General features: G+C 43.9%; 1 protein-coding gene across 2 annotated transcripts in view; it reads right to left on the bottom strand.

The window, feature by feature from the left end:
* Ptprn2 (protein tyrosine phosphatase, receptor type, N polypeptide 2) overlaps positions 1-22,176 on the bottom strand; it is a 792,473-nt gene that overhangs the window by 554,343 nt on the left and 215,954 nt on the right. The window contains exon 3 of one of the 2 annotated variants that reach the window (NM_011215.2): positions 1,629-1,742. The exons of the other annotated variant lie outside the window; for it this stretch is intronic. Coding sequence (NP_035345.2) covers positions 1,629-1,742 — 114 coding nt within the window. The remainder of the gene's footprint in view (positions 1-1,628; positions 1,743-22,176) is intronic. 2 annotated transcript variants of the gene reach the window in all.

The raw sequence follows: 22,176 nt of genomic DNA, 5'->3' as shown, positions 1-22,176 counted from the left end.
TCTTATACCATCCTATCCTGTACTCCAGGCAACACTACTCACTTTTTAGTCTTAGACCCAAAAGATTTTTTTCCTCAATACCCCCTTGATGCTCTTTCTCAAGATCGTTTGCCTTTACTTGGACAGATACTGATACCCAGCAATCCCTTCAACTAACCTGGACTATTCTCCCCCAGGGATTCAGAGATAGTCCTCATCTCTTTGGCTAGGCACTCACTACAGACTTGGCCTGCATTCCCCCTTTCCCTCCAGCCTACTTCAGTATGTAGACGACCTCCTTTGCAGTCTTTTTCTCAACAACTTCTAACACTGACTTACTCCTCGATTTCCTTGGCTCCAGGGGTACTGGGTTACCCCTTCCAACTCTCCTGTCTTCAAGTCACCTACCTTGAATCCTCTCTCAAGCCAACCCAGAGACTTCTCATTCTAGACCACTTTAGTCATCTCCACTCCTTATCTCTGCCTTCATGACCAACTTCTCTGCTCGTAGATCCCTAAATGCTCACTCCTGGGACATTTCCCATACCAAGCCACTGCTGGATATCTTCCTTCCTCTTACCCACAAACAAGTCCTTAAACTTAAAACATTCTCCAGCCCTCTGCCTCCCAGATCCATACAAACCTTTCCATCCTTATACTTTCAAAACACATAAACACTTCCTAGGATCAACCTTTGACCCTATCTCTCACCTCTCCAAAACTATACAGGACACCATTCATGCCGACCTCCTGGTCTATGCACTCTTTCCACAGCCTCTCTGTGTGTCTCTCAATCTAACAAAATCTCTGGGGTCCCCTATCACAAACTATTCATCCCTCTGACAATCTATTGATACCTCTCACAATCTATTGATCCCCTCACAATCAATCCCCACTAATGTGTCCCTCAACTCCTAACTTACAAAGGACTCCAATCTCTTTCACCATCTCAGATTCTATACCTCAAAACTTCTCTTACTTGTCCTCCCCTCAGTACCTCCATATTTATCCTTTGCTTCAACATCCCACAGATCCTCTAGACTCCTGTCCAAAAATGCTCCTCTCCCATCCCTCCCTCTGCTACTTCTACCTATACTTTTTATATGGAAAAAAACATCTCCTGCCTGTCAGGGGGCCGCGTCAGACTGACCCCTCTATTATCAGAAATGACAAAGAATCTCCTTTGTGCTGAGAATTTGGTTTGGGGGTGTCTTGTGCTGATATTGGTCCCTTCTAGGTGGATATGTAATAGCTATTAAAAAAACATTAATGGTTATACATTTAAAGCTTATTTTCCTAGGAGCCTAGAAACTAATACAATGACAAGTGTCCTGAAACAACATGTTAGAAGCACTGGAACCAAGTAGCACTCTCATGTTGACTCAGGTGAGTGACTGTCCTAACCACTGTGATAGATTAGTCTCATCAATGCAGCTTCAATGTACCCCAAGTTGCTGTAGGTTTTCTCTTTTCTACACACACACACACACACACACACACACACACCAGGCCATAGCTCCTATCCTGAGTCCACACATCTAATGCAAAGCCTTTCTTACTACAGGCCATGCAGGCCTCACCTGGACACCAGAACCCCAGCTCACACTATCCATGTATAGCTCAAGACAGGAAGTGGCCACTCTGCCTACCTGTACGGGAGAGCTTCTGTAAGGTGACCTTCAGGTGCAGCAGGGCTCCTGGTGGTACCTCATATCGGTAAGTGTCCATCACCGGAACCTTTTGACATCTTCCAAACACACCATCTACAGAAATAGAAGGCAAAGCAAGAACTTGACATTCCATCTTCATGGAGCAGAAAGGCCTCTTGCAAGGTTCTATTTGGTAATGAGGTGAGACAGGGCAGAGCTTCAGACAGCAGCAGAGAGCACTGTAACTCAGAAGAAACACCCAGAAATGTGCACTGTAGGAAATGCAAATGGGAAGAATGGGACTATGGCCCTGGCATGGTGAATTATGTAAGTGTCTTTCCCGACTACACAAACCATCTCTTATATGTCACATATTGTAAGCCACATGTTTCAGGCCTGGGGATGGAATCTAGGACCTCATGCATACTAGGCACTCTCCCCCTGAGCTCCATTCTTGGCCCCTGTAATTCACAGTTTTCATATGAAATGTGACTCTGACAACTAACTGCAAACTGCCAGTCACATTTGGGATTAGTTCTCCATACATGAGAACGTCCTAGAAATAGAATTTTTGATTTTCAGATGCCTTGAGGATTGATGGAAAGATCTTCCCTGTGTGAGCAGTGGCTATACAGGAAGGGGTATGGGCAGAAAGTGATGTGGGTAGGTTAGGGTCTCGCTGAGCACCACGGTGCATGGTTCTCCCTTTGTCTGTAATGACAGACTGCTGTCATATCTTCAAGCCACACCTAATTAATGTGGACCTCAATTAGTCTTTTTTGAGCAAACACACCAGTTTGGGATACACTATTGGGGTGGGCTGTCACACATTGTAATTACCTTTTTTGGCTCACATAAAGGACTAATTCAGGGACTAGCACTTGCCACACAGGGTGGCCATCTGCAGACACCAGGTCGTGGGAGGGAACGATTTCTTTTTCACAACAGTCTCTTCTGGAGTGTAGCTAAAGAAAGCCATTCAATTGCAACAAGTTTAATTGGAAGAGACACATTTTCCCAGTACCATCCTGATACAAAACATATCTGTTCATCTTAGACAGAGCCCTGTGACTGGTAGAAAGAAGCTTATGTATAGCAAACATCTTGAGATGTCTAAGTGCCTTTGTCAACCTAGAAAATACAGAGGATAATGTGTCCTGCCATACAGAGCAAGCCAGAAACGAGCAAAACCTACAGCATTTTCCCTCCACAATGGCTCTGCAACACTGTCACTGCCATGCTGTCCTTCCATGATTACTCTGCCATGATGCCTCTCTACCGCACCCCTCCACAGTACCCATAGCACCAGCGGAGTTGACCCAAACTTGTGGTCAGTAGCAACAATAACCACTGACCACAACATCAGGGTGATGTGCTCTGGAATTCAGCTTGGGATGACCCCAAGTTCTCCAACCTCTAACAGGGCCTATGCCCACCATGAAGAACAGAAAAACAAATCTTCCTGTCCATAGATCAGAGTGGACGGTACTGGAGAGGGAAAGTGAAGAAACAGTGAAGTGGAATCATTCCAGCTCACTGATATCAGTGTGGCTAGAAGTGAAAAGTTTGCTTACAGACACTTTTACTAACAGTGATGAAGAGGGGAGTAGTCATCTTCGCCCACTTCAAAGGAAAAAATAGACTTTTCCTGGAATTTTAAAGAGGTTTATTACATACATTTGCTTGTTGTAACCAACATCCCATAGAGGATAGCCTCCAAAGGCAAAAGTTGCTTTTGCTCCCAACATTACTGCCCCCTAAATTCCCACACAGACCTGTGCAGGGCCCTGAGCGTCTGTATGACTTCTCAGCCATTCTCTGCTGGTTTGTAGGTCTGCATATGGCCTCTGTCTCAACATTGCATTTATGTGTGCTCATACATGCACACAGGCACAGTTCCATTCATTTCTGTGTACAGCATTCTTTCTCTGTCGACCTCACTCTCTCTGTCTCTCTCTCTGTCTCTCTCTATACACACACACACACACACACACACACACACACACACACACACACACCAAGCTCAGATTCAGTCCATGCACATTCACCCATACCCAAACATTCACATATATGTGAGCTCACATACACCCAGACTCAAACATACATATGCACACGCAGAATCTCATCCAACTGTCAGTTTTCCTAGTAGCATCCTGAGTTCCAGTGAGGCATGACCATTGCTCTAGCTTCTCTTCCTCTTCCATAGCATCTGATGTGATACCTCCTGCTCAGGTGGACTAAAGAGATATCAGCAATTATCTAACTGCTGTTTTCCCTTCTCATAAATGAAACAAATGCCCATGGAAATGACCCATTCCTTCAGCAGGAATCCTGATAGTTTGGAACCCACATGGGTTTAAAATTCTTGGCCTCATGATAGATGACATGCTGCATAAAAATTTTCTGAGCAGCCAACCAGGTGATACAAATAGTCAGACATGTGTCAAGTTCTTTCTATGGCTATTGTGCCAAAGAAACGCCAGGGAAAGTCTATTTTTTTTTCCTTAAAAGTGGGAGACGATGACCTCTCCCCTCTTCATCACTGTTAGTAAAGGTGTCTTTCTAGTACCCAACTCTGCTTACGTTCAGGGAACTGGTTTGTTTCCCCAGCCACTTTCATTCCCAACTTCTTTCACAGAGCAGGCATACATGGAGGACTGGAAGATTTTCTGTAGATGCTAATCTTCCACTTCTGGTGACTGCATGCTCTTTCAGAGAACAGGCTCTGAAACATCAAGTCAGACTTCCAGGAAGTATAGGCAAACAATCTGACCTGGGTTTCTCCAGATCCACGCAGAAGGCCTCTGGCCTAAATGGAAGGATGTCCTAAGAGACACACACAGTCCTCACTGTGCATCTGATGAGGATATGGTCGCACATCATCCAATGTGCGATCCCACAGAGAAATCATCAGGGATGGAGCATCTTTCTGTCTCTGTATGAATGATGGGTCAGCTTTGTCCCTGGGCTGAAGGATCTGCCTTCACCATGTGTCTTATGTTAGCCAAAAGTTCCAAGAACTAAATGAGTTCTATACTTCTATAGTAATTTCATCTCTGTGTCTGTTCTTGCTAATAATTTTGCCTATTTTATTTTTCATCTGACTTGTTACCTTTCTCCATTAGCTCTTCAGGGAGGCCTACAGATGTGGGACTTAATACCATATCTTCCTCTTGTTTCACTGTGAGAGAAGCAGCTTAGCCAACTCCTCACAGCAAGTACATCAACCTGTCCAATCATCTGTAAGGTTATTTGGGTAAATTGAATGCACAAGACTCACTGGCTCTCACTTTCCTCAATATCACTGAACTGCACTCTCTATTCACAAGAGAGAGGGGGCAGGAAAGGAGTTGCAATTATAGTCTTTGCCAAGATTTCACTGGAGGTTGTATTGAGATCATTATGCAGAAGGCAAGAACCTTGAAAGAAATCATAAGCAGAAATCCTACCATGCACAAGTGACATTCACTAGTGCTGGGGCAGGGACCTCACTTGCTTCTTTCCATGATGCAAAATAATGACCTATGGTGTGCGTTCAGATTTGAGAAATACTGTACCCAGTAAAACAACACGTGTACTTGCTCAGGAGGAACCACCGGCTTATATCTGAACATTACCCTAATATGTGATAGGAAGCCACGATGAACAACTAATTCCGAAAGCTAACCCAGCACCAAGACACAGCAGCAGAACATGGTTTCCTGGGAAACCTGGTCCCTGGCCTCAACCCAGGGACTATCCCAGCCGCTTGCAGTGAGTCTGGCAATTGCATTTTAAAAACTAGTCCATTACTTGAGGTCTTTAGCCACTTGTTGTCATTCAAGTGGCCAGTGAGAAAGAAGCAACAATAGTGACCACTTGTGGCCACATCCCTAGAGCCAGATTTCCAACCGAGAGAGATGTCAGAGGTGCTGCAGTTCAAATTTGGGGTAAGGATACCCATGCTGACCAGAATAGACCAAGGACAGCAAGGTGCTCAGGAGGATTCTATCCTCTTGTCATGAGATATAGATGAAGTAACATGCATGTGTTTAGTGTGAACAAACATGCTCACATATGTCTATACAGTGCATGTACACATCACCACAGCCAAGGACAGAAATACACACATGCACACACTTGCATTTTTACAGACTCACAGGGTCAGTGACCTGGAGAAGAACCCTGCTGGATCAGTTATCAGGACAAGAAAACGTCTGCAGGGTCAGTATGACAAGGACAGGACCCACTTGCAGAGCTAATGTAGAACAGAGACTCTCACGAGTCAGTGACTATTCAAAGACCTATCCCAAGGTCAATAAACAGGATAAGGACCTTCTGCAGGGACTGTGACCAGGTCAGAGACCCTACCTACAGGATAAGTAATGAAGACAGGGCTCATCTACTGATCACAATGGTGCCTATCTACAGGGTGGGTGACAAAGACGGGGTCTGTTGTGTAAAAGTTCCATCTGAGATTGAATCATTCCATTCTGCAGAGAAGCAGAAAGGTAAACAACTTAAAATAGCTTCAGGAAATTCCCCTGAATTTAGGACTGACTGAATTCACTAAAGGCTGCCCCTCTGAGAGGAACCGAACTGAGCTATAGAGAAGACTTTCAGAAAAGCCAAGCTGCAAAGGAGACTCTGAGACCAGCTCCCTGGAAGAAGCAGAAACAAGCCTAGTCACCCAGAAGAGGTTCAGACCAGAGTCACTTGGAAAGGACACTCTCCTACTTGTTGAACTGCCTGTAGGTTGTGCAGCGTGCTCCTGGTTTCCAGCTTGGTGAGCTTGGGAGATGCATCTGTCTTTAAGTCATTCTAGCTCCTAAGTAACTCCTCACCCATATTTCTGCAAATAACCTAAATAAAACTCATAGCTCATCAAGTTGGACTTTGGTAGTATCCATATTTTGGTCTGCCATGGATTCCCTATCTGTGTGTGTAGTATATCCCCATGAAAAGTTCTATCACTCAACTGGGACCCCTCTGCAGGATAAGTCACCAAGGCAGAAACCCATCCCCAGAGTCAGTGATGATGATGGGGACCCTCTGTAAGAGGAGTGACCAGGATCATACAATGACTTAGATATGAACCCCTTTGCAGGGTCTGGAACCCATCCACAAGACAGAGACTCATTTGCAGTGTCAATGACCAGGACAGGGACCCAACCACAGGTCAGTGATGAGGATAACCACTCATTTGCTGGGTCAGAGACCCCTTTACAGGGACTCAGACTTTGATAGAGCCCTATCTGCAGCACTAGTGACCAGGAATGGTAACTGAACCCAACTGCAGGTCAGTAAGACCAATAACGACCTGTCTTGGCTAGAGTTTGCGTTGCTATGAAGAGGCATCATGGCCAGGGCAATATTTAATTTTGGCTGCCTTACAGTTTCAGGGGTTTAGTCTATTATCATCATTGCAGGAAGCATGGTAACATGTAGGCAGACATAGTACTGAAAAGGAGCAAAGAGTCCTACATCTGGATTGGCAGGCAGCAGAAACAAAAGAGGGAGGGAAGGAGAAAGACAAACAGACACATACACAGAGAGAAAGAGACACAGAGTCAGAGACTGGGCCTACCCTCCAGTTACACACTTCCTTCAACAAGGCCACACCTACTCCAAGGCCATATCTCCTAGTAGTGCCACTCCCTGGAGACCAAGCATTCAAATCTGAGTCTATGGGGATCATTACTATTGGAACAATACAGGGATTCCTGGTATACAGAACTTCCTGGCCCTATCTTATTAACCATCTGAGTGTCTCTTTTATCCATGTCTCCTCATTTCCAGGCAACACTTCACTTTCACCCTTGGTATCTTCTTCCAGGTGACTCCCTTGACCCTGACTGTTTTGTTTAGGTCACTTTCTGTCTGGACACCCTAGAGTCCCTGGAGGCTGAAACCATATCCATTGTCCCTCTCTATATGAGCCAGCAGAATCCACAGAAGTCAACCAACATCTAGCTCCTTCAGAACCATTAGGGCTGTGAACACATCTGCCCCAGCTACTTTTCAAGAGGGGTGAATATTGGTAGCTCCAAGTTTCTTCCTGCTACAGAAAACAATCCTGAACAGCTAAAGAGCTTTGGGAGGTATCATCATCCCTGATCTCATGCTGTACTACAAAGCAGTCGTGATAAAAACTGCATGGTATTGGTATAGGAAGATACAGGTTGATCAATGAAATTGAATCAAAGACCCTGAAATAAACCCATACGCCATCATATACTTGGCTTTGGACAAAGAAGACAAAAGTATACAATGGAAAAAAGCATCTTCAACAGATGGTGCTAGTCTACCTGGATGCCTGCATGCAGTAATGTAAATAGATCCACATTCATCACCCTGCACAAAACTAAAGCTCAAGTAAATCAAACTCATCAGCATAAAACCTAAATCTAATACACTAAATATAAAAGAACAGAATGTGGGGAATAGCCTTGAACTCATTTGTACAGGAGACAACTTCCTGAACAGAGCAGCAATGGCTCAGGTTCTAAGGTCAATGATTGATAAATGGGACCTCATGAAACTGAAAGCTTCTGTAAGGCAGAAGACACCATCAATAGGACAAAATGGCAACCTACAGATTGGGAAAGGATCTTCACCAACACTGACAGAGGGCTGATATCCAAATGAATAAAGAACTCAAGAAAGTAGACATCAACAAAGTAAATAACCCAATTAAAAATGGGGTACAGATCTAAATAGAATTCTTGACAGAGGAATTTCAAATGGTTGAGAAGCGCTTAAATGTCCTTGGTCATCAGGAAAATGCAACTCAAAAATGAGTCTGAGATTCCATTTTATGCCTACCAGAATGGCTCGTGTCTCTGGCTGCATATGTATCAGAAGATGGCCTAGTCAGCCATCATTGGAAAGAGAGGCTCCTTGGTCTTGCAAACTTTATATGCCTCAGTACAGGGGAATGCCAGGGCCAAGAAGTGGGAGTGGGTGGGTAGGGGAGTGGGGAGGAGTGTATGGGGGACTTTTGGGATAGCATTGGAAATGTAAATGAAGAAAATACCTAATTAAAAAAATAGAGATGAATATCAAAACAAAAAAACAACAACAAAAAAAAACCTCAAGTGTTAACACATGCTGGTGAGGATGTGGAGCAAGAACACTTCTCCATTACTGGTGGGAGTGCAAACTTGTTCAATAACTTTGGAAATCAATTTGGCATTTTCTCAGAAAACTAGAAATAGCTCTACCTCAAGATCCTGGGAATATACCCAAAAGATGTCCCACTAAACCACAGGGATACTTGCTCAACTATGTTCATAGCAGCTTTATTTGTAATAGCCAGAAACTAGAAACAACCTAGATGTCCCTCAACTGAAGAATGGATAAAGAAAATATGCTACACCTACACAATGGAATACTATTCAACTATTAAAAACAAAGACATCATGAATTTTGCAGGCAAATAGATGAATCTTGAGGATATCCTGAGTGAGGTAACCCAGAGCCAGAAAGACACATATAGCATGTATTCACTTAATTGGATGTTAGCCATAAAGTGTAGGACAACTATGCTTCAATCCTTGACCCAAAGAAATGGAGTAATAAGGAGGGCTCAAGGGAGGATGTGTATTTCCACAGCACCATTACCACATGCAGCATGTCAATGTGCTCCAGACTCCTGTGTTGAATCCTAACCCTAAACTGAGGTCATTATTGGTTGAGCCTTTGGAGGGAAAAATAGTCATGAGGGTAGACCTTTATGAGTGGTATTAGTATCCTCTGAAAGGTACAAATGAATACCCTGTACATGAGCACACGGGAATTCCTCCACACACAGAACCTGTTGCTGTCCTGATCTTGGACCTCCCACCTCCAGGACATGAGAAATTAATTTCTGCTGCTCCTCAGCCACTGGGGCTGGGGTATGGTGTGTGTTTGTTATGTTTGTTTGTTATTTGTTTGTTTTTCAGCCTGAAATAACAAAGGTTCTTTTTTATGCCCTGTAATCTCATCTAACCCATGTGGAAAGCAGGGCACAGTGAGGCATGATATCTCTCCTGCTTCACAGATACTATACTTTTCTGAGAGCTGTGCCATCCACGGACACCATTACCCCTTAACATCTGCTTTCTTTCTCCTCATAACTTGTTTCCCAGTATTTTGCTTAGAAGATAGGGTCACCAGAGTTACATAGGATGGAGGCATATCTTGAAATCTGTGCATGTGTGTATGTGTGCATTTGTGTATATGTACACATGTGTACACATACGTGTGTGCACATGTGTGTGCATGTGTGTACACATGTGTATCTGTGCATGTGTGTGTACATGAGCCTAAGAACATGTGTGTGTGTGTACATGTGCATGTGTGTGCATATGAATGTGCATGTACATGTGAATGTGTATGTACATGTGCTGACACTCAACTCACATAACCCTGAGATAGCCCTAACTGATGTAACTTGCCACAATTCCCTCTCTGCTGATGAGAACCATGGTGCCTAAAGAGGTCATATGACTGACTTTCAGTCACTCTGTACATGGCAGACAGGCTGTTAATACCTCAATCCATTTGCTTCCAAACACTAGAAAGCTCACTCATCATGGTCATGAGGCCTCAGCCCAGGGACAACAAACAGCCTATGCTTAAAGAAGTGAGCAATGTGAGGGGAACAATGCAGGTCACACATGTCCAGTTCTAGGCCATGAGGCCAATATGAGGTCTTTATCCATTTTCTTCTATGGATACTTTACAGACAGAAGCCAATTGTGCACCCCAGTGACAAGTCAATCTTTCACCTTTTCACATCCCCCTCCCCCTGTGCTGAACATAGAGGGGCCTCCAGAGAGCACTGAAGAACAGCCATGTCACAAATGGACCTGTCCATGTACCAGCACAGTGATGAGAGAGATGAATCCTGCCTCAAGCCATGTGATCAGAGTGTCCACAGACTGTGAGGGACCCACAGTCAATATTCTAGGTAATAGAAGGCATTTCAGAACAAATGGGCTCCCTCCCACATGGTTCCCAGGTAGCCATGTCTTCTCTCTGGGATGGAGCTCTGACAGCAGTCAGCATACACTGTGTGCCCATGTGCCTCAGGATGAAAGCAGAAGTTCAGATTCAGGAAAAGCTCATCCCCTCACACCACTTCCATGTGCCTACACCAGAGGGGTGGACCCCAGCACATCCAGGTGTCCATAGCAGACCCCATGAAGGAGCCTGCATCAGGCTGTTGGTCATTCATTAGCGCCAATAGCAGGGGGCAGGTCTGTGTTCCGATGAACACCTGGTTACATAGACACATGGAGATCAAACAACTCCACACCTTGAGGAAGAAACCACCCAGGCTGGAGGAATGGCAGCTGACATACAGAAGACAGTGCAGGTGGATGGAAGCAATGGGCAAGGGAAGTGATTGAAGCTTTTAATGAGAGCCTCTGAAAACAGACATGCACATTTTCCTTGATCTCTTTCACTGTATTGATAAAACTAAGGCCCTGAGAGACAAGTGACCTGCCCTGGTTCTGAAGATACCTGGGCTCAGCCTGTACCCTGGTCTCAGCAGTCACACCTGCCCCCCAGTCCCTCTGTCTCAGCAGGCACTGCTCTCCCAACCCCCCTGGTCTCTTAGTCACTGCCCCCCAAGTCTCTAGTCCCAGCAGTCACAACCCCCAGTCCCTTTGGTCTATCAGTAACTTCATTCAACACTATATTGCTTGCATTTTAAAAGAAATGATGAATAATATAAAAAATTTAAAGTCAGAGTCATTAGCTATCCCAGGACCTGGGGCTTGTAAACAAGTTTTAAATATTAAACGATATAGTTCTACTCACTTTCCTTAATATTCCACTGAACCTGTGAGTCAGAGTCGCTCTATGCACTGCTCTCTAAGGTTTCCAGATACCCAGATCACCTCCAGTCAAAGGACTTAAAAGCAATACTACCTGGCATGGAACCTACAGAGTATCATCGGGCCTATTTCTGTCACAGCCTTGAGCCATTTTTCAGTTTCTTGCAAGGAGATTGGTCACTTAGCTGGTATCTAACATTTTTTGAACATTATTCCTAGAAATAGCTGAGGCAGGGGAACTGTCTATCTATAACCTGGGTTTCCTGAGCTACCAACACTGACCACTCCTCAGTATCAGAGGTGTGCTGGGTCAGTTCTACAGTGATCTGCTCCCTGCTGTGCAAAGGGTCTCACCAGTATGCTCACGGGTTAGAAGGCAACTGCTGGTACCTACACTGATCCTCTGAAGAGCAGAAAATCCACCAGGCTGGTGCAAGAGGGGTGCAGCCAGATTTTCTTACAAACCACATAACAGGTTCATCAAACTACCAGGTTCTGCACAACCACCCTGGCCGTACCCCCAGGCCCATTTTCCATCCTTCTGGATGACAGCAGAGGGCCAGCATGGCCCAGGAAAAAAACCAGGCAAATGGGAACAGGATCCATTGAGCTGCCTTTATAGTACAGGCAGAGGTCAGCACACCAGCGGTACCCACAGACCTTCACAGGACACTCAGAATGCAACCAAGCTACCACCCACTGACACAGCATCATGACACCATCTCAGGCCCTCATGGGCATAAATATTCAACACAAAGTCAAATGTTTTAATTACTATGGAAATCCAGTTTCATAAATACTCACCTGTGCACACACACATTGGTGAAAATGACATCTTGGCATTTTAGTAGATGATATTCACCCTCACAACTGGGACATTGAGACACAGAACATAGAAGAGTGTCACTCCCAACAAATGAGCTATGCAAGCTGATTATCATTGTTGATTAATTTTCTCTGGTTGCTAAAATAAATAAGGAGGCGAGGCATAGCTTAGTGCCGGAGCACCGGCCTAGCATGCGCAGTGCTCTGCATCCCATCCATCTCCAACACTGCAAACATAAGGGACATAATAATAGTAATTGTGTGGCATGCAGTGATGGGCACACAGCAGATGGACCACCTCTCTGAGCAGTGAGCTGCCAGCCGAACTCTGCACACACATCCTCAGCCAACGATTGCACCAAGGGCCTATGCAGCAACATCAGCAAAGACAAAGTGGATGCAGCTTCTGTCTACAAGGAACTCCAGTTTCATTTGAGGAGCCAGATATATGAGCAAGCACGTCTCACTGCAACACACAGTAAAGTGTAAAAACAAACAAGCCAGGAGCAATTTTAACAAACACGTTTTCTCTTGGAATTTTCTATGGGGAAATTAAGACAAACTGAGTCAACAGATGAAAGCTGCTGTGAGTCAGTCCAATCATGTCGTGGTCACCATGGAAACCATGGACCAACCCAGTCTCATGGCAGTCACCATGGAAACTCTGGGACAACCCAACCTTGCCATCAGAACTGTGAATCAATACAATCTTACCACAGTTACCAAGGAAAGAATAATAACTGCATGACAGTCACAATAAAAATAAAATGAAGCAAGCCTCACAAGTGGTCATTACCAGAATTGTGGACAACCTCAATCACATCACTGTAACCATGGAAACTGTGGGCCAACCTAGTGCTAACCGCAGACACTGTAGTCTAAATTGACTGAGTGGTGGTCACTATGGAAAATGGATGAATGCAACCTCATCATGTTTACCATTAGAACTTGCTGAGAAACTTCAAGGAATATCAGCCCAGATAACTGGTTGCATACCCTTCATGTGGCTGCTTAACCCCACTGGATTTCAGGATTTGTTTCTTCAGGAAATAGCACAGTAGAACCAAATGATATGAGCATTTTGTCCAATCCTGAAATTCTACAGTCTGGTACAAACAAACTAACAATCAAGATCTGAGAACAGAAGGCAGCAGAAAGAAGAATGTGAACATGGTGCAGCTCCCAGAGGTGCAGTTCAAAGAGATCCTCCTGGAATAATCCACATAACTGAAAGGAGGAAGAGTTGCTGCATATGGTAATCCCAACACTGGTGAGATGGAGGCTGAAGAGTCATAAGCTTAAAGTCACTCTGAACTTCATAGAGAGAAGTGGAGGGGAAGGTCAGAGAGATTGAGAGAGAGAGAGAGCAAGAAAGAATGAATCTAAACTTAAAGAATGCAGAAGGAAGTCCAGCAGAAAGTTCTCAGCTAATGTAGTTTGCTGACCCAAGGGTGCTGCCTCCAAGGCAAGGGCTGAAATGACATCTTTGCCCCTTGATTTAAGGCAGTCAGTGAAGCATCTTTGCCCCTCAGGGAGGTGAGGGCTTTGCCATCACAACTCAGTAGGCATGGCTCTTCTATGGATGGCAGAGCAAGGTGCATTGGTCCAGATGTACTGCACACCCACCTGAGGCCAAGCATGGACATGGATGCCCAAGGTTGGGCTCCCACTCAGCAAGATGAATTTTCCATGGAGCTCAGATCCACCTGAGAGAGCCCCACTTTTGGAGCATTTGGTGCAGAGCTGGGGGCATGAAGATAAGCAGAGGAGAGGGGCTTATCTGCAGCAGGCAATCTCCCATCAGCAGCCCTGCAATAACGTTGCCAAGTAACCAGCTGCTGCTCTTATCAGCACAGAGTGTTCCATCTGCTATTCAGGTGAGACTCAAAGGCATGACAGGAGAGCCGGGAACAGCACAAAATGAAAACAGTACATTATGTGGACAAACGGACAGTCTCCTAGTCCCTGCTTTACCTGGAAATCAGTCGTTACCACAGAACAGCTCTTGACCCGCCCTGGGATCCTTCTTTCCACCAACTAAAAGACTCTCAGCCACCTTCCAGAGGGACAAAGGGAGAGAGATGACTTCTAAAATGCATTACCACACAGCTCTTCTCTCATTTCATCCAGCTAATGCACTCGTGCTCCCCTTACCCCATCCACATATTTAAGGCAGATCTAAAGCAACAGCACACACGCAGTACTCTACCTGATCCCAGCACAAGACTCAGGATGCTTCAAACCACCTTTGACTCCACTTCTCTTGTTAAACTGAGGAAAGCTGGGTGCAAAAGGGCCATCCTGTCCTGGGCATTGACCTCTTCGTTTCTCAGAGTTCTGAACTATCACAGCAAAGTCAGATTGACTTTCACAAAGGAAGGGGGGGTTTCCCCTTCACCCTGGATGCTCACCATGAACCACAGACACACCTGTGAGATCCAAGTAAAATCATCCTCCAAAACCAGAGCCTCCCCTAGCTATGACCATCTGCAGTGCTGGGCCTTCTGAGCAGCCCTGGTCCCACATAGACAGCACATGGTGTAAGGGTAACTAAGAGACTCCTATAGCTGCTCATCCCAGTAACACTCAGGCATAAAAGTGGAGGCTGGGTATACAAACATGGCAGCAAGGCAGCCAGACACAGCAGTAAGTGTGGTCACTCAGTGTTTCTCAGAGAAAGTTGCACTTCTCCATCTATCTACTTATCAGGAGCCTTCTGGGGACATACAGCAAGCCCTGGAGAGATGGGCTCTCTGCTTCCTGACTCTACACCATGTCCACCAGGAACCAGTAAGTTACCTGCACCCATCATTCCACTCTCAAGACTCACAAAGGAACTAGGGAGATGGGATATCTAGTAACTGCTTTATATCAACATATGGGAACCTGGTTCCCATATGCACTCAGGTAAAAAGCCAAGTGTCACAGAACACACCTTTGGTCTCAGCACAGGGAAAGTGGAGACAGGATAGTTCCTGGAGCTCACTGATAAGTCAGCCTAGCAAAACTGGTGCTCTCCAAGTTCAGTGAGAGACTTTGTCTTTAGTAAAGGTGAAAAGCAGTTGAGGAAGATATCTGGTATCAGCTCCTGGCAAACAGACACACAAACACACAGGCACACAGACACAGACAGAAAAAAAGACACACACACAGGCATACACACACAAACACAGGTACACACACACAGGTACACACACACATGCACACACAGAGGCAACTGACACAGACACACACAGGCACACACATACACAGGCATACACACACAGGTACACACACACATGCACACACACAGGCAACTGACACAGGCACACACAGGCACACACACACAGGCACACACACACAGGCACACTGACACAGACACACACAGGCACACACATACACAGGCATACACACACACAGGCATACACACACAGGTACACACACAGGTATACACACATATGCATTCATGCACCACATATAGGTACACACACAAACACAAAGATTCACCCTTTTTTAACCTCAGTGTAAGTTTATAGTCCTTCATGCCCATGAGCATAACATTCTAGTAATCTCTACCCACTGCTTTATCTCAAAGCAAAAATAATGGAGCTGGCTTAATATATCAATTACCACCAGAATGGACCCTCAATTTACAATAAATTGCCAAACCTGAAAGTGAAGTCTCAAAAAGATCCATGTATATCTCTGATCATAGCAGCCTTATTGATAGGGGCCAAAGATAGAACAAAACGTCTATCACCAGATAGGTGAATAAATGGCATGAGGCCCACACTACATGTGAATGTTCTCCATCTTAAAAAGGGTGGAAATCATGGAAGCAGTTATAGCATAGATGACTCTCAAGGACATTATGCTAAGTAAAAGAAGCCAGTCTTAAAAGTGGTCATGTCTGAAAGACAGCATGCTAAGTGTTAGGGGTGGAGAGAATGCTAGGTAGCCATTGTTTCCTGTGGAAAGAGTGTTAATTTTGGAATATGAGGACATAGGTAGTATGCTGGAGACACAGCCATGTGGAGATCTTTAATGCCACTGAAATCTGCACCTAAAAATGACCAGAAGACTTGGAGTATCATTCAGTCATAAAGTGCTTGCCTATCATGTGTGAGGCCCCTGGGTTGGTAGTTGGCACCACATATACATACACACACACACACACACACACACACACACACACACACACACACACTTAAGATAGTACATTTTCAAATGCACACAGGAAAAAGACTGTCTGAGACTGTTATTCCTTAGAGGAGCAGCTGAAATTCTCTTCTCTGGGCTAAGTCAGCTGCTACTTCAGACTGCCAGCCACACTGAGTGTGCAAGCAGAAGCCTACCCATGTGACTCTCAGCTTCACCAGAGAAGAATGGCCTGAGCATAGAAGGTCTGTGGCTCCCAACCAGAACAGATAATTCTGTAAGAGGGAAATGATTTACTAAACAGAAACTTTCAAAAAAGCCTACTTTGTTATCTCACTGGAAGATAGATAGCATGATGGTGTTAAGGAATAGAAATCCCAGCTCGGGGACCCATGTGGACCTGTAGTACAGTTCTTTCCAGGTCAGAACAAAGGGCCATCCTAAGTACATGCAGTTTCAAGCAGTCCCACGTTGTTTCTCATACTAAGAACCAATAGTTTCTATGATAACAACATGGTTTGTCTTTAATTACTACATTGCAGTCAAGGCTATTTAATACCACCTATTAAATAAATAAATAAATAAATAAATAAATAAATAAATAAATAAATAAATAAATAAATAGCAGGACAGCCATACCAGTTAGGGACACAGGTAGGCAATCTTCAAACTTTGCCTCTCCCTTCTCATTCGCAAGACCAATCCCCCAGCCTCATCCTCACCTCTGTAGTAGATCACCTGCTTCAGCCTCCACTTCTCCTCCCCCATCTCCAGTGGATCACATAGATCTACAGCCCTCCTCACCGATCCATCCTTTTGTTTCAGGCATCAACTCTCATGGGCTTTCCTGAGAACTCACCAGCCATGATGGGCAGGGAAGCAAACATCAGAGAAATAGGTAGACAAGCTTCAGCTCTTCATATTATATCTACTTTATTTCCTTCTTTATATCCAATCTCTCAGTTTGATCGATAGCTCTGTATCAGACTACTTCCTAAGGCCTTTCCTCCCTTCTCTGCCCCCATTCCCAGGGGACTAAGCATATCCTAGAGTTGTAATCTGCTCAATCCCAGATGCTTAGACACTTTCGTAAAAACACAGTAACGGGTGGGACTTAGGCATATGAGACCTCAAAGCCCACCTGTGACATACTTCCTCCAATAAGGCCACACCTACTCAAACAAGGCCACACCTTCTAATAGTGCCATTCCCTGGGCCAAGCATTCAAACACATGAGCCCATGGGGGCCTAATCTACTCAAACTACCAGAGGGTCTTCCTTCTTTTTTGGAGGGAGACAAGGCCTTACTCTGAAGACTCTCCTGGAACATACTAGGAGTACAACAGTTCCCCAGGCCTTAGCATAACTGAAGCCACGATGGAAATACCATTCAGGCTTTAGAACTCAAAAAAAAAAAAAAAAAAAAACACAGTAACAACCAGGACAATATGTCTCTACTAGATTCCAGCAACCCTACCACGGCAGACCAACCCTGAATATTCTAACAGAGATGAAGCACAAGAAAAAGTCTTTAAGACAACCTTTATGGGGGACAGGCAGAAGCACAGAGCCGCTGAGGCAGCACCCTTGGCGGGCCGCAGACAGCCGGCCACCGTCCAGACCAGAGGACAGGTATCCGCCTGGCTTGGGAGGCGGCCTCAGCCTCAGCAGCAGCGGTTGCCATCTGGGTTCCAGGACTCCCTGGAACTTAGGAATTTAGTCTGCACAGGTGAGAGTCTGCACCACAGAAGCTGACAGCTTCTGGGAACTGCCAAAGCAACACAGCTTCTGAGAGAGGCCCTGTTTTGGGCCTTCTTCTTCGACCAGGAGGAGGTCCAAAAACAAGATATCTGCGCATCTTCCCTGTAAGAGAGCTTGCCAGCAGAGAGTGCTCTGAGCACTGAAACTCAGAGGAGAGAATCTGTCTCCCAGGTCTGCTGAGAGACGGTAACAGAATCACCAGAAGAACAATCTCTAAACAGAGTCAACTATAACTACTAACTCCAGAGATTACCAGATGGCGAAAGGTAAATGTAGGAATCCTACTAACAGGAACCAAGACCACTCACCATCATCAGAACCCAGCACTCCCACTTCGCCCAGTCCAGGGCACCCCAACACACCCGAAAACCTAGACCTAGATTTAAAAGCATATCTCATGATGATGGTAGAGGACATCAAGAAGGACTTTAATAAATCACTTAAAGAAATACAGGAGAACACTGCTAAAGAGTTACAAGTCCTTAAAGAAAAACAGGAAAACACAATCAAACAGGTAGAAGTCCTTACAGAAAAAGAGGAAAAAACATACAAACAGGTGATGGAAATGAACAAAACCATACTAGACCTAAAAAGGGAAGTAGACACAATAAAGAAAACTCAAAGTGAGGCAACACTGGAGATAGAAACCCTAGGAAAGAAATCTGGAACCATAGATTTGAGCATCAGCAACCGAATACAAGAGCTGGAAGAGAGAATCTCAGGTGCAGAAGATTCCATAGAGAACATTGGCACAACAATCAAAGAAAATGGAAAATGCAAAACGATCCTAACTCAAAATATCCAGGAAATCCAGGATACAATGAGAAGACCAAACCTACGGATAATAGGAATGGATGAGAATGAAGATTTTCAACTCAAAGGACCAGCAAACATCTTCAACAAAATTATTGAAGAAAACTTCCCAAATATAAAGAAAGAGATACCTATGAACGTACAAGAAGCCTACAGAACTCCAAATAGACTGGACCAGAAAAGAAATTCCTCCCGACACATAATAATCAGAACAACAAATGCACTAAATAAAGATACATTACTAAAAGCAGTAAGGGAAAAAGGTCAAGTAACATACAAAGGCAAACCTATCAGAATTACACCAGATTTTTCACCAGAGACTATGAAAGCCAGAAGAGCCTGGACAGATGTTATACAGACACTAAGAGAACACAAATTCCAGCCAAGGCTACTATACCCAGCCAAACTCTCAATTACCATAGATGGAGAAACCAAAGTATTCCACGACAAAACCAAATTCACACATTATCTCTCCACGAATCCAGCCCTTCAAAGGTTAATAACAGAAAAAAAACAATACAAGAACGGGAACAATGCCCTAGAAAAAACAAGAAGGTAATCCCTCAACAAACCTAAAAGAAGACAGCCACAAGAACAGAATGCCAACTTTAACAACAAAAATAACAGGAAGCAACGATTACTTTTCCTTAATATCTCTTAACATCAATGGTCTCAACTCCCCAATAAAAAGACATAGACTAACAAACTGGCTACACAAACAAGACCCAACATTTTGCTGTTTGCAGGAGACACATCTCAGAGAAAAAGATAGACACTACCTCAGAATAAAAGGCTGGAAAACAATTTTCCAGGCAAATGGTATGAAGAAACAAGCTGGAGTAGCCATCCTAATATCTGATAAGATTGACTTCCAACCCAAAGTCATCAAAAAAGACAAGGAGGGGCACTTTGTTCTCATCAAAGGTAAAATCCTCCAAGAGGAACTCTCAATTCTGAATATCTATGCGCCAAATACAAGGGCAGCCACATTCATTAAAGAAACTTTAGTAAAGCTCAAAGCACACATTGCACCTCACACAATAATAGTGGGAGACTTCAACACACCACTTTCACCAATGGACAGATCATGGAAACAGAAACTAAACAGGGACACACTGAAACTAACAGAAGTGATGAAACAAATGGATCTGACAGATATCTACAGAACATTTTATCCTAAAACAAAAGGATATACCTTCTTCTCAGCACCTCATGGTACCTTCTCCAAAATTGACCACATAATAGGTCACAAAACAGGCCTCAACAGATTCAAAAATATTGAAATTGTCCCATGTATCCTATCAGATCACCATGCACTAAGGCTGATCTTCAATAACAAAAAAAATAACAGAAAGCCAACACTCACGTGGAAACTGAACAACACTCTTCTCAATGATACCTTGGTCAAGGAAGGAATAAAGAAAGAAATTAAAGACTTTTTAGAGTTTAATGAAAATGAAGCCACAACGTACCCAAACCTTTGGGACACAATGAAAGCATTTCTAAGAGGGAAACTCATAGCTCTGAGTGCCTCCATGAAGAAACGGGAGAGAGCACATACTAGCAGCTTGACAACACATCTAAAAGCTCTAGAAAAAAAGGAAGCAAATTCACCCAAGAGGAGTAGACGGCAGGAAATAATCAAACTCAGGGGTGAAATCAACCAAGTGGAAACAAGAAGAACTATTCAAAGAATTAACCAAACGAGGAGTTGGTTCTTTGAGAAAATCAACAAGATAGATAAACCCTTAGCTAGACTCACTAGAGGGCACAGAGACAAAACCCTAATTAACAAAATCAGAACTGAAAAGGGAGACATAACAACAGATCCTGAAGAAATCCAAAACACCATCAGATCCTTCTACAAAAGGCTATACTCAACAAAACTGGAAAACCTGGACGAAATGGACAAATTTCTGGACAGATACCAGGTACCAAAGTTGAATCAGGATCAAGTTGACCTTCTAAACAGTCCCATATCCCCTAAAGAAATAGAAGCAGTTATAAATAGTCTCCCAGCCAAAAATAGCCCAGGACCAGACTGGTTTAGTGCAGAGTTCTATCAGACCTTCAAAGAAGATCTAATTCCAGTTCTGCACAAACTTTTTCACAAGATAGAAGTAGAAGGTACTCTACCCAACTCATTTTATGAAGCCACTATTACTCTGATACCTAAACCACAGAAAGATCCAACAAAGATAGAGAACTTCAGACCAATTTCTCTTATGAATATCGATGCAAAAATCCTCAATAAAATTCTCGCTAACCGAATCCAAGAACACATTAAAGCAATCATCCATCCTGACCAAGTAGGTTTTATTCCAGGGATGCAGGGATGGTTTAATATACGAAAATCCATCAATGTAATCCACTATGTAAACAAACTCAAAGACAAAAACCACATGATCATCTCGTTAGATGCAGAAAAAGCATTTGACAAGATCCAACACCCATTCATGATAAAAGTTCTGGAAAGATCAGGAATTCAAGGCCCATACCTAAACATGATAAAAGCAATCTACAGCAAACCAGTAGCCAACATCAAAGTAAATGGAGAGAAGCTGGAAGCAATCCCACTAAAATCAGGGACTAGACAAGGCTGCCCACTTTCTCCCTACCTTTTCAACATAGTACTTGAAGTATTAGCCAGAGCAATTCGACAACAAAAGGAGATCAAGGGGATACAAATTGGAAAGGAGGAAGTCAAAATATCACTTTTTGCAGATGATATGATAGTATATATAAGTGACCCTAAAAATTCCACCTGAGAACTCCTAAACCTGATAAACAGCTTCGGTGAAGTAGCTGGATATAAAATTAACTCAAACAAGTCAATGGCCTTTCTCTACACAAAGAATAAACAGGCTGAGAAAGAAATTAGGGAAACAACACCCTTCTCAATAGTCACAAATAATATAAAATATCTCGGCGTGACTCTAACTAAGGAAGTGAAAGATCTGTATGATAAAAACTTCAAGTCTCTGAAGAAAGAAATTAAAGAAGATATCAGAAGATGGAAAGATCTCCCATGCTCATGGATTGGCAGGATCAACATTGTAAAAATGGCTATCTTGCCAAAAGCAATCTACAGATTCAATGCAATCCCCATCAAAATTCCAACTCAATTCTTCAACGAATTAGAAGGAGCAATTTGCAAATTCATCTGGAATAACAAAAAACCTAGGATAGCAAAAACTCTTCTC

Source organism: Mus musculus, chromosome 12 (assembly GCF_000001635.26).
Source record: "Mus musculus strain C57BL/6J chromosome 12, GRCm38.p6 C57BL/6J".
NCBI classification, from domain to species: domain Eukaryota; kingdom Metazoa; phylum Chordata; class Mammalia; order Rodentia; family Muridae; genus Mus; species Mus musculus.
This window is presented reverse-complemented; position numbering and strand designations above follow the sequence as displayed.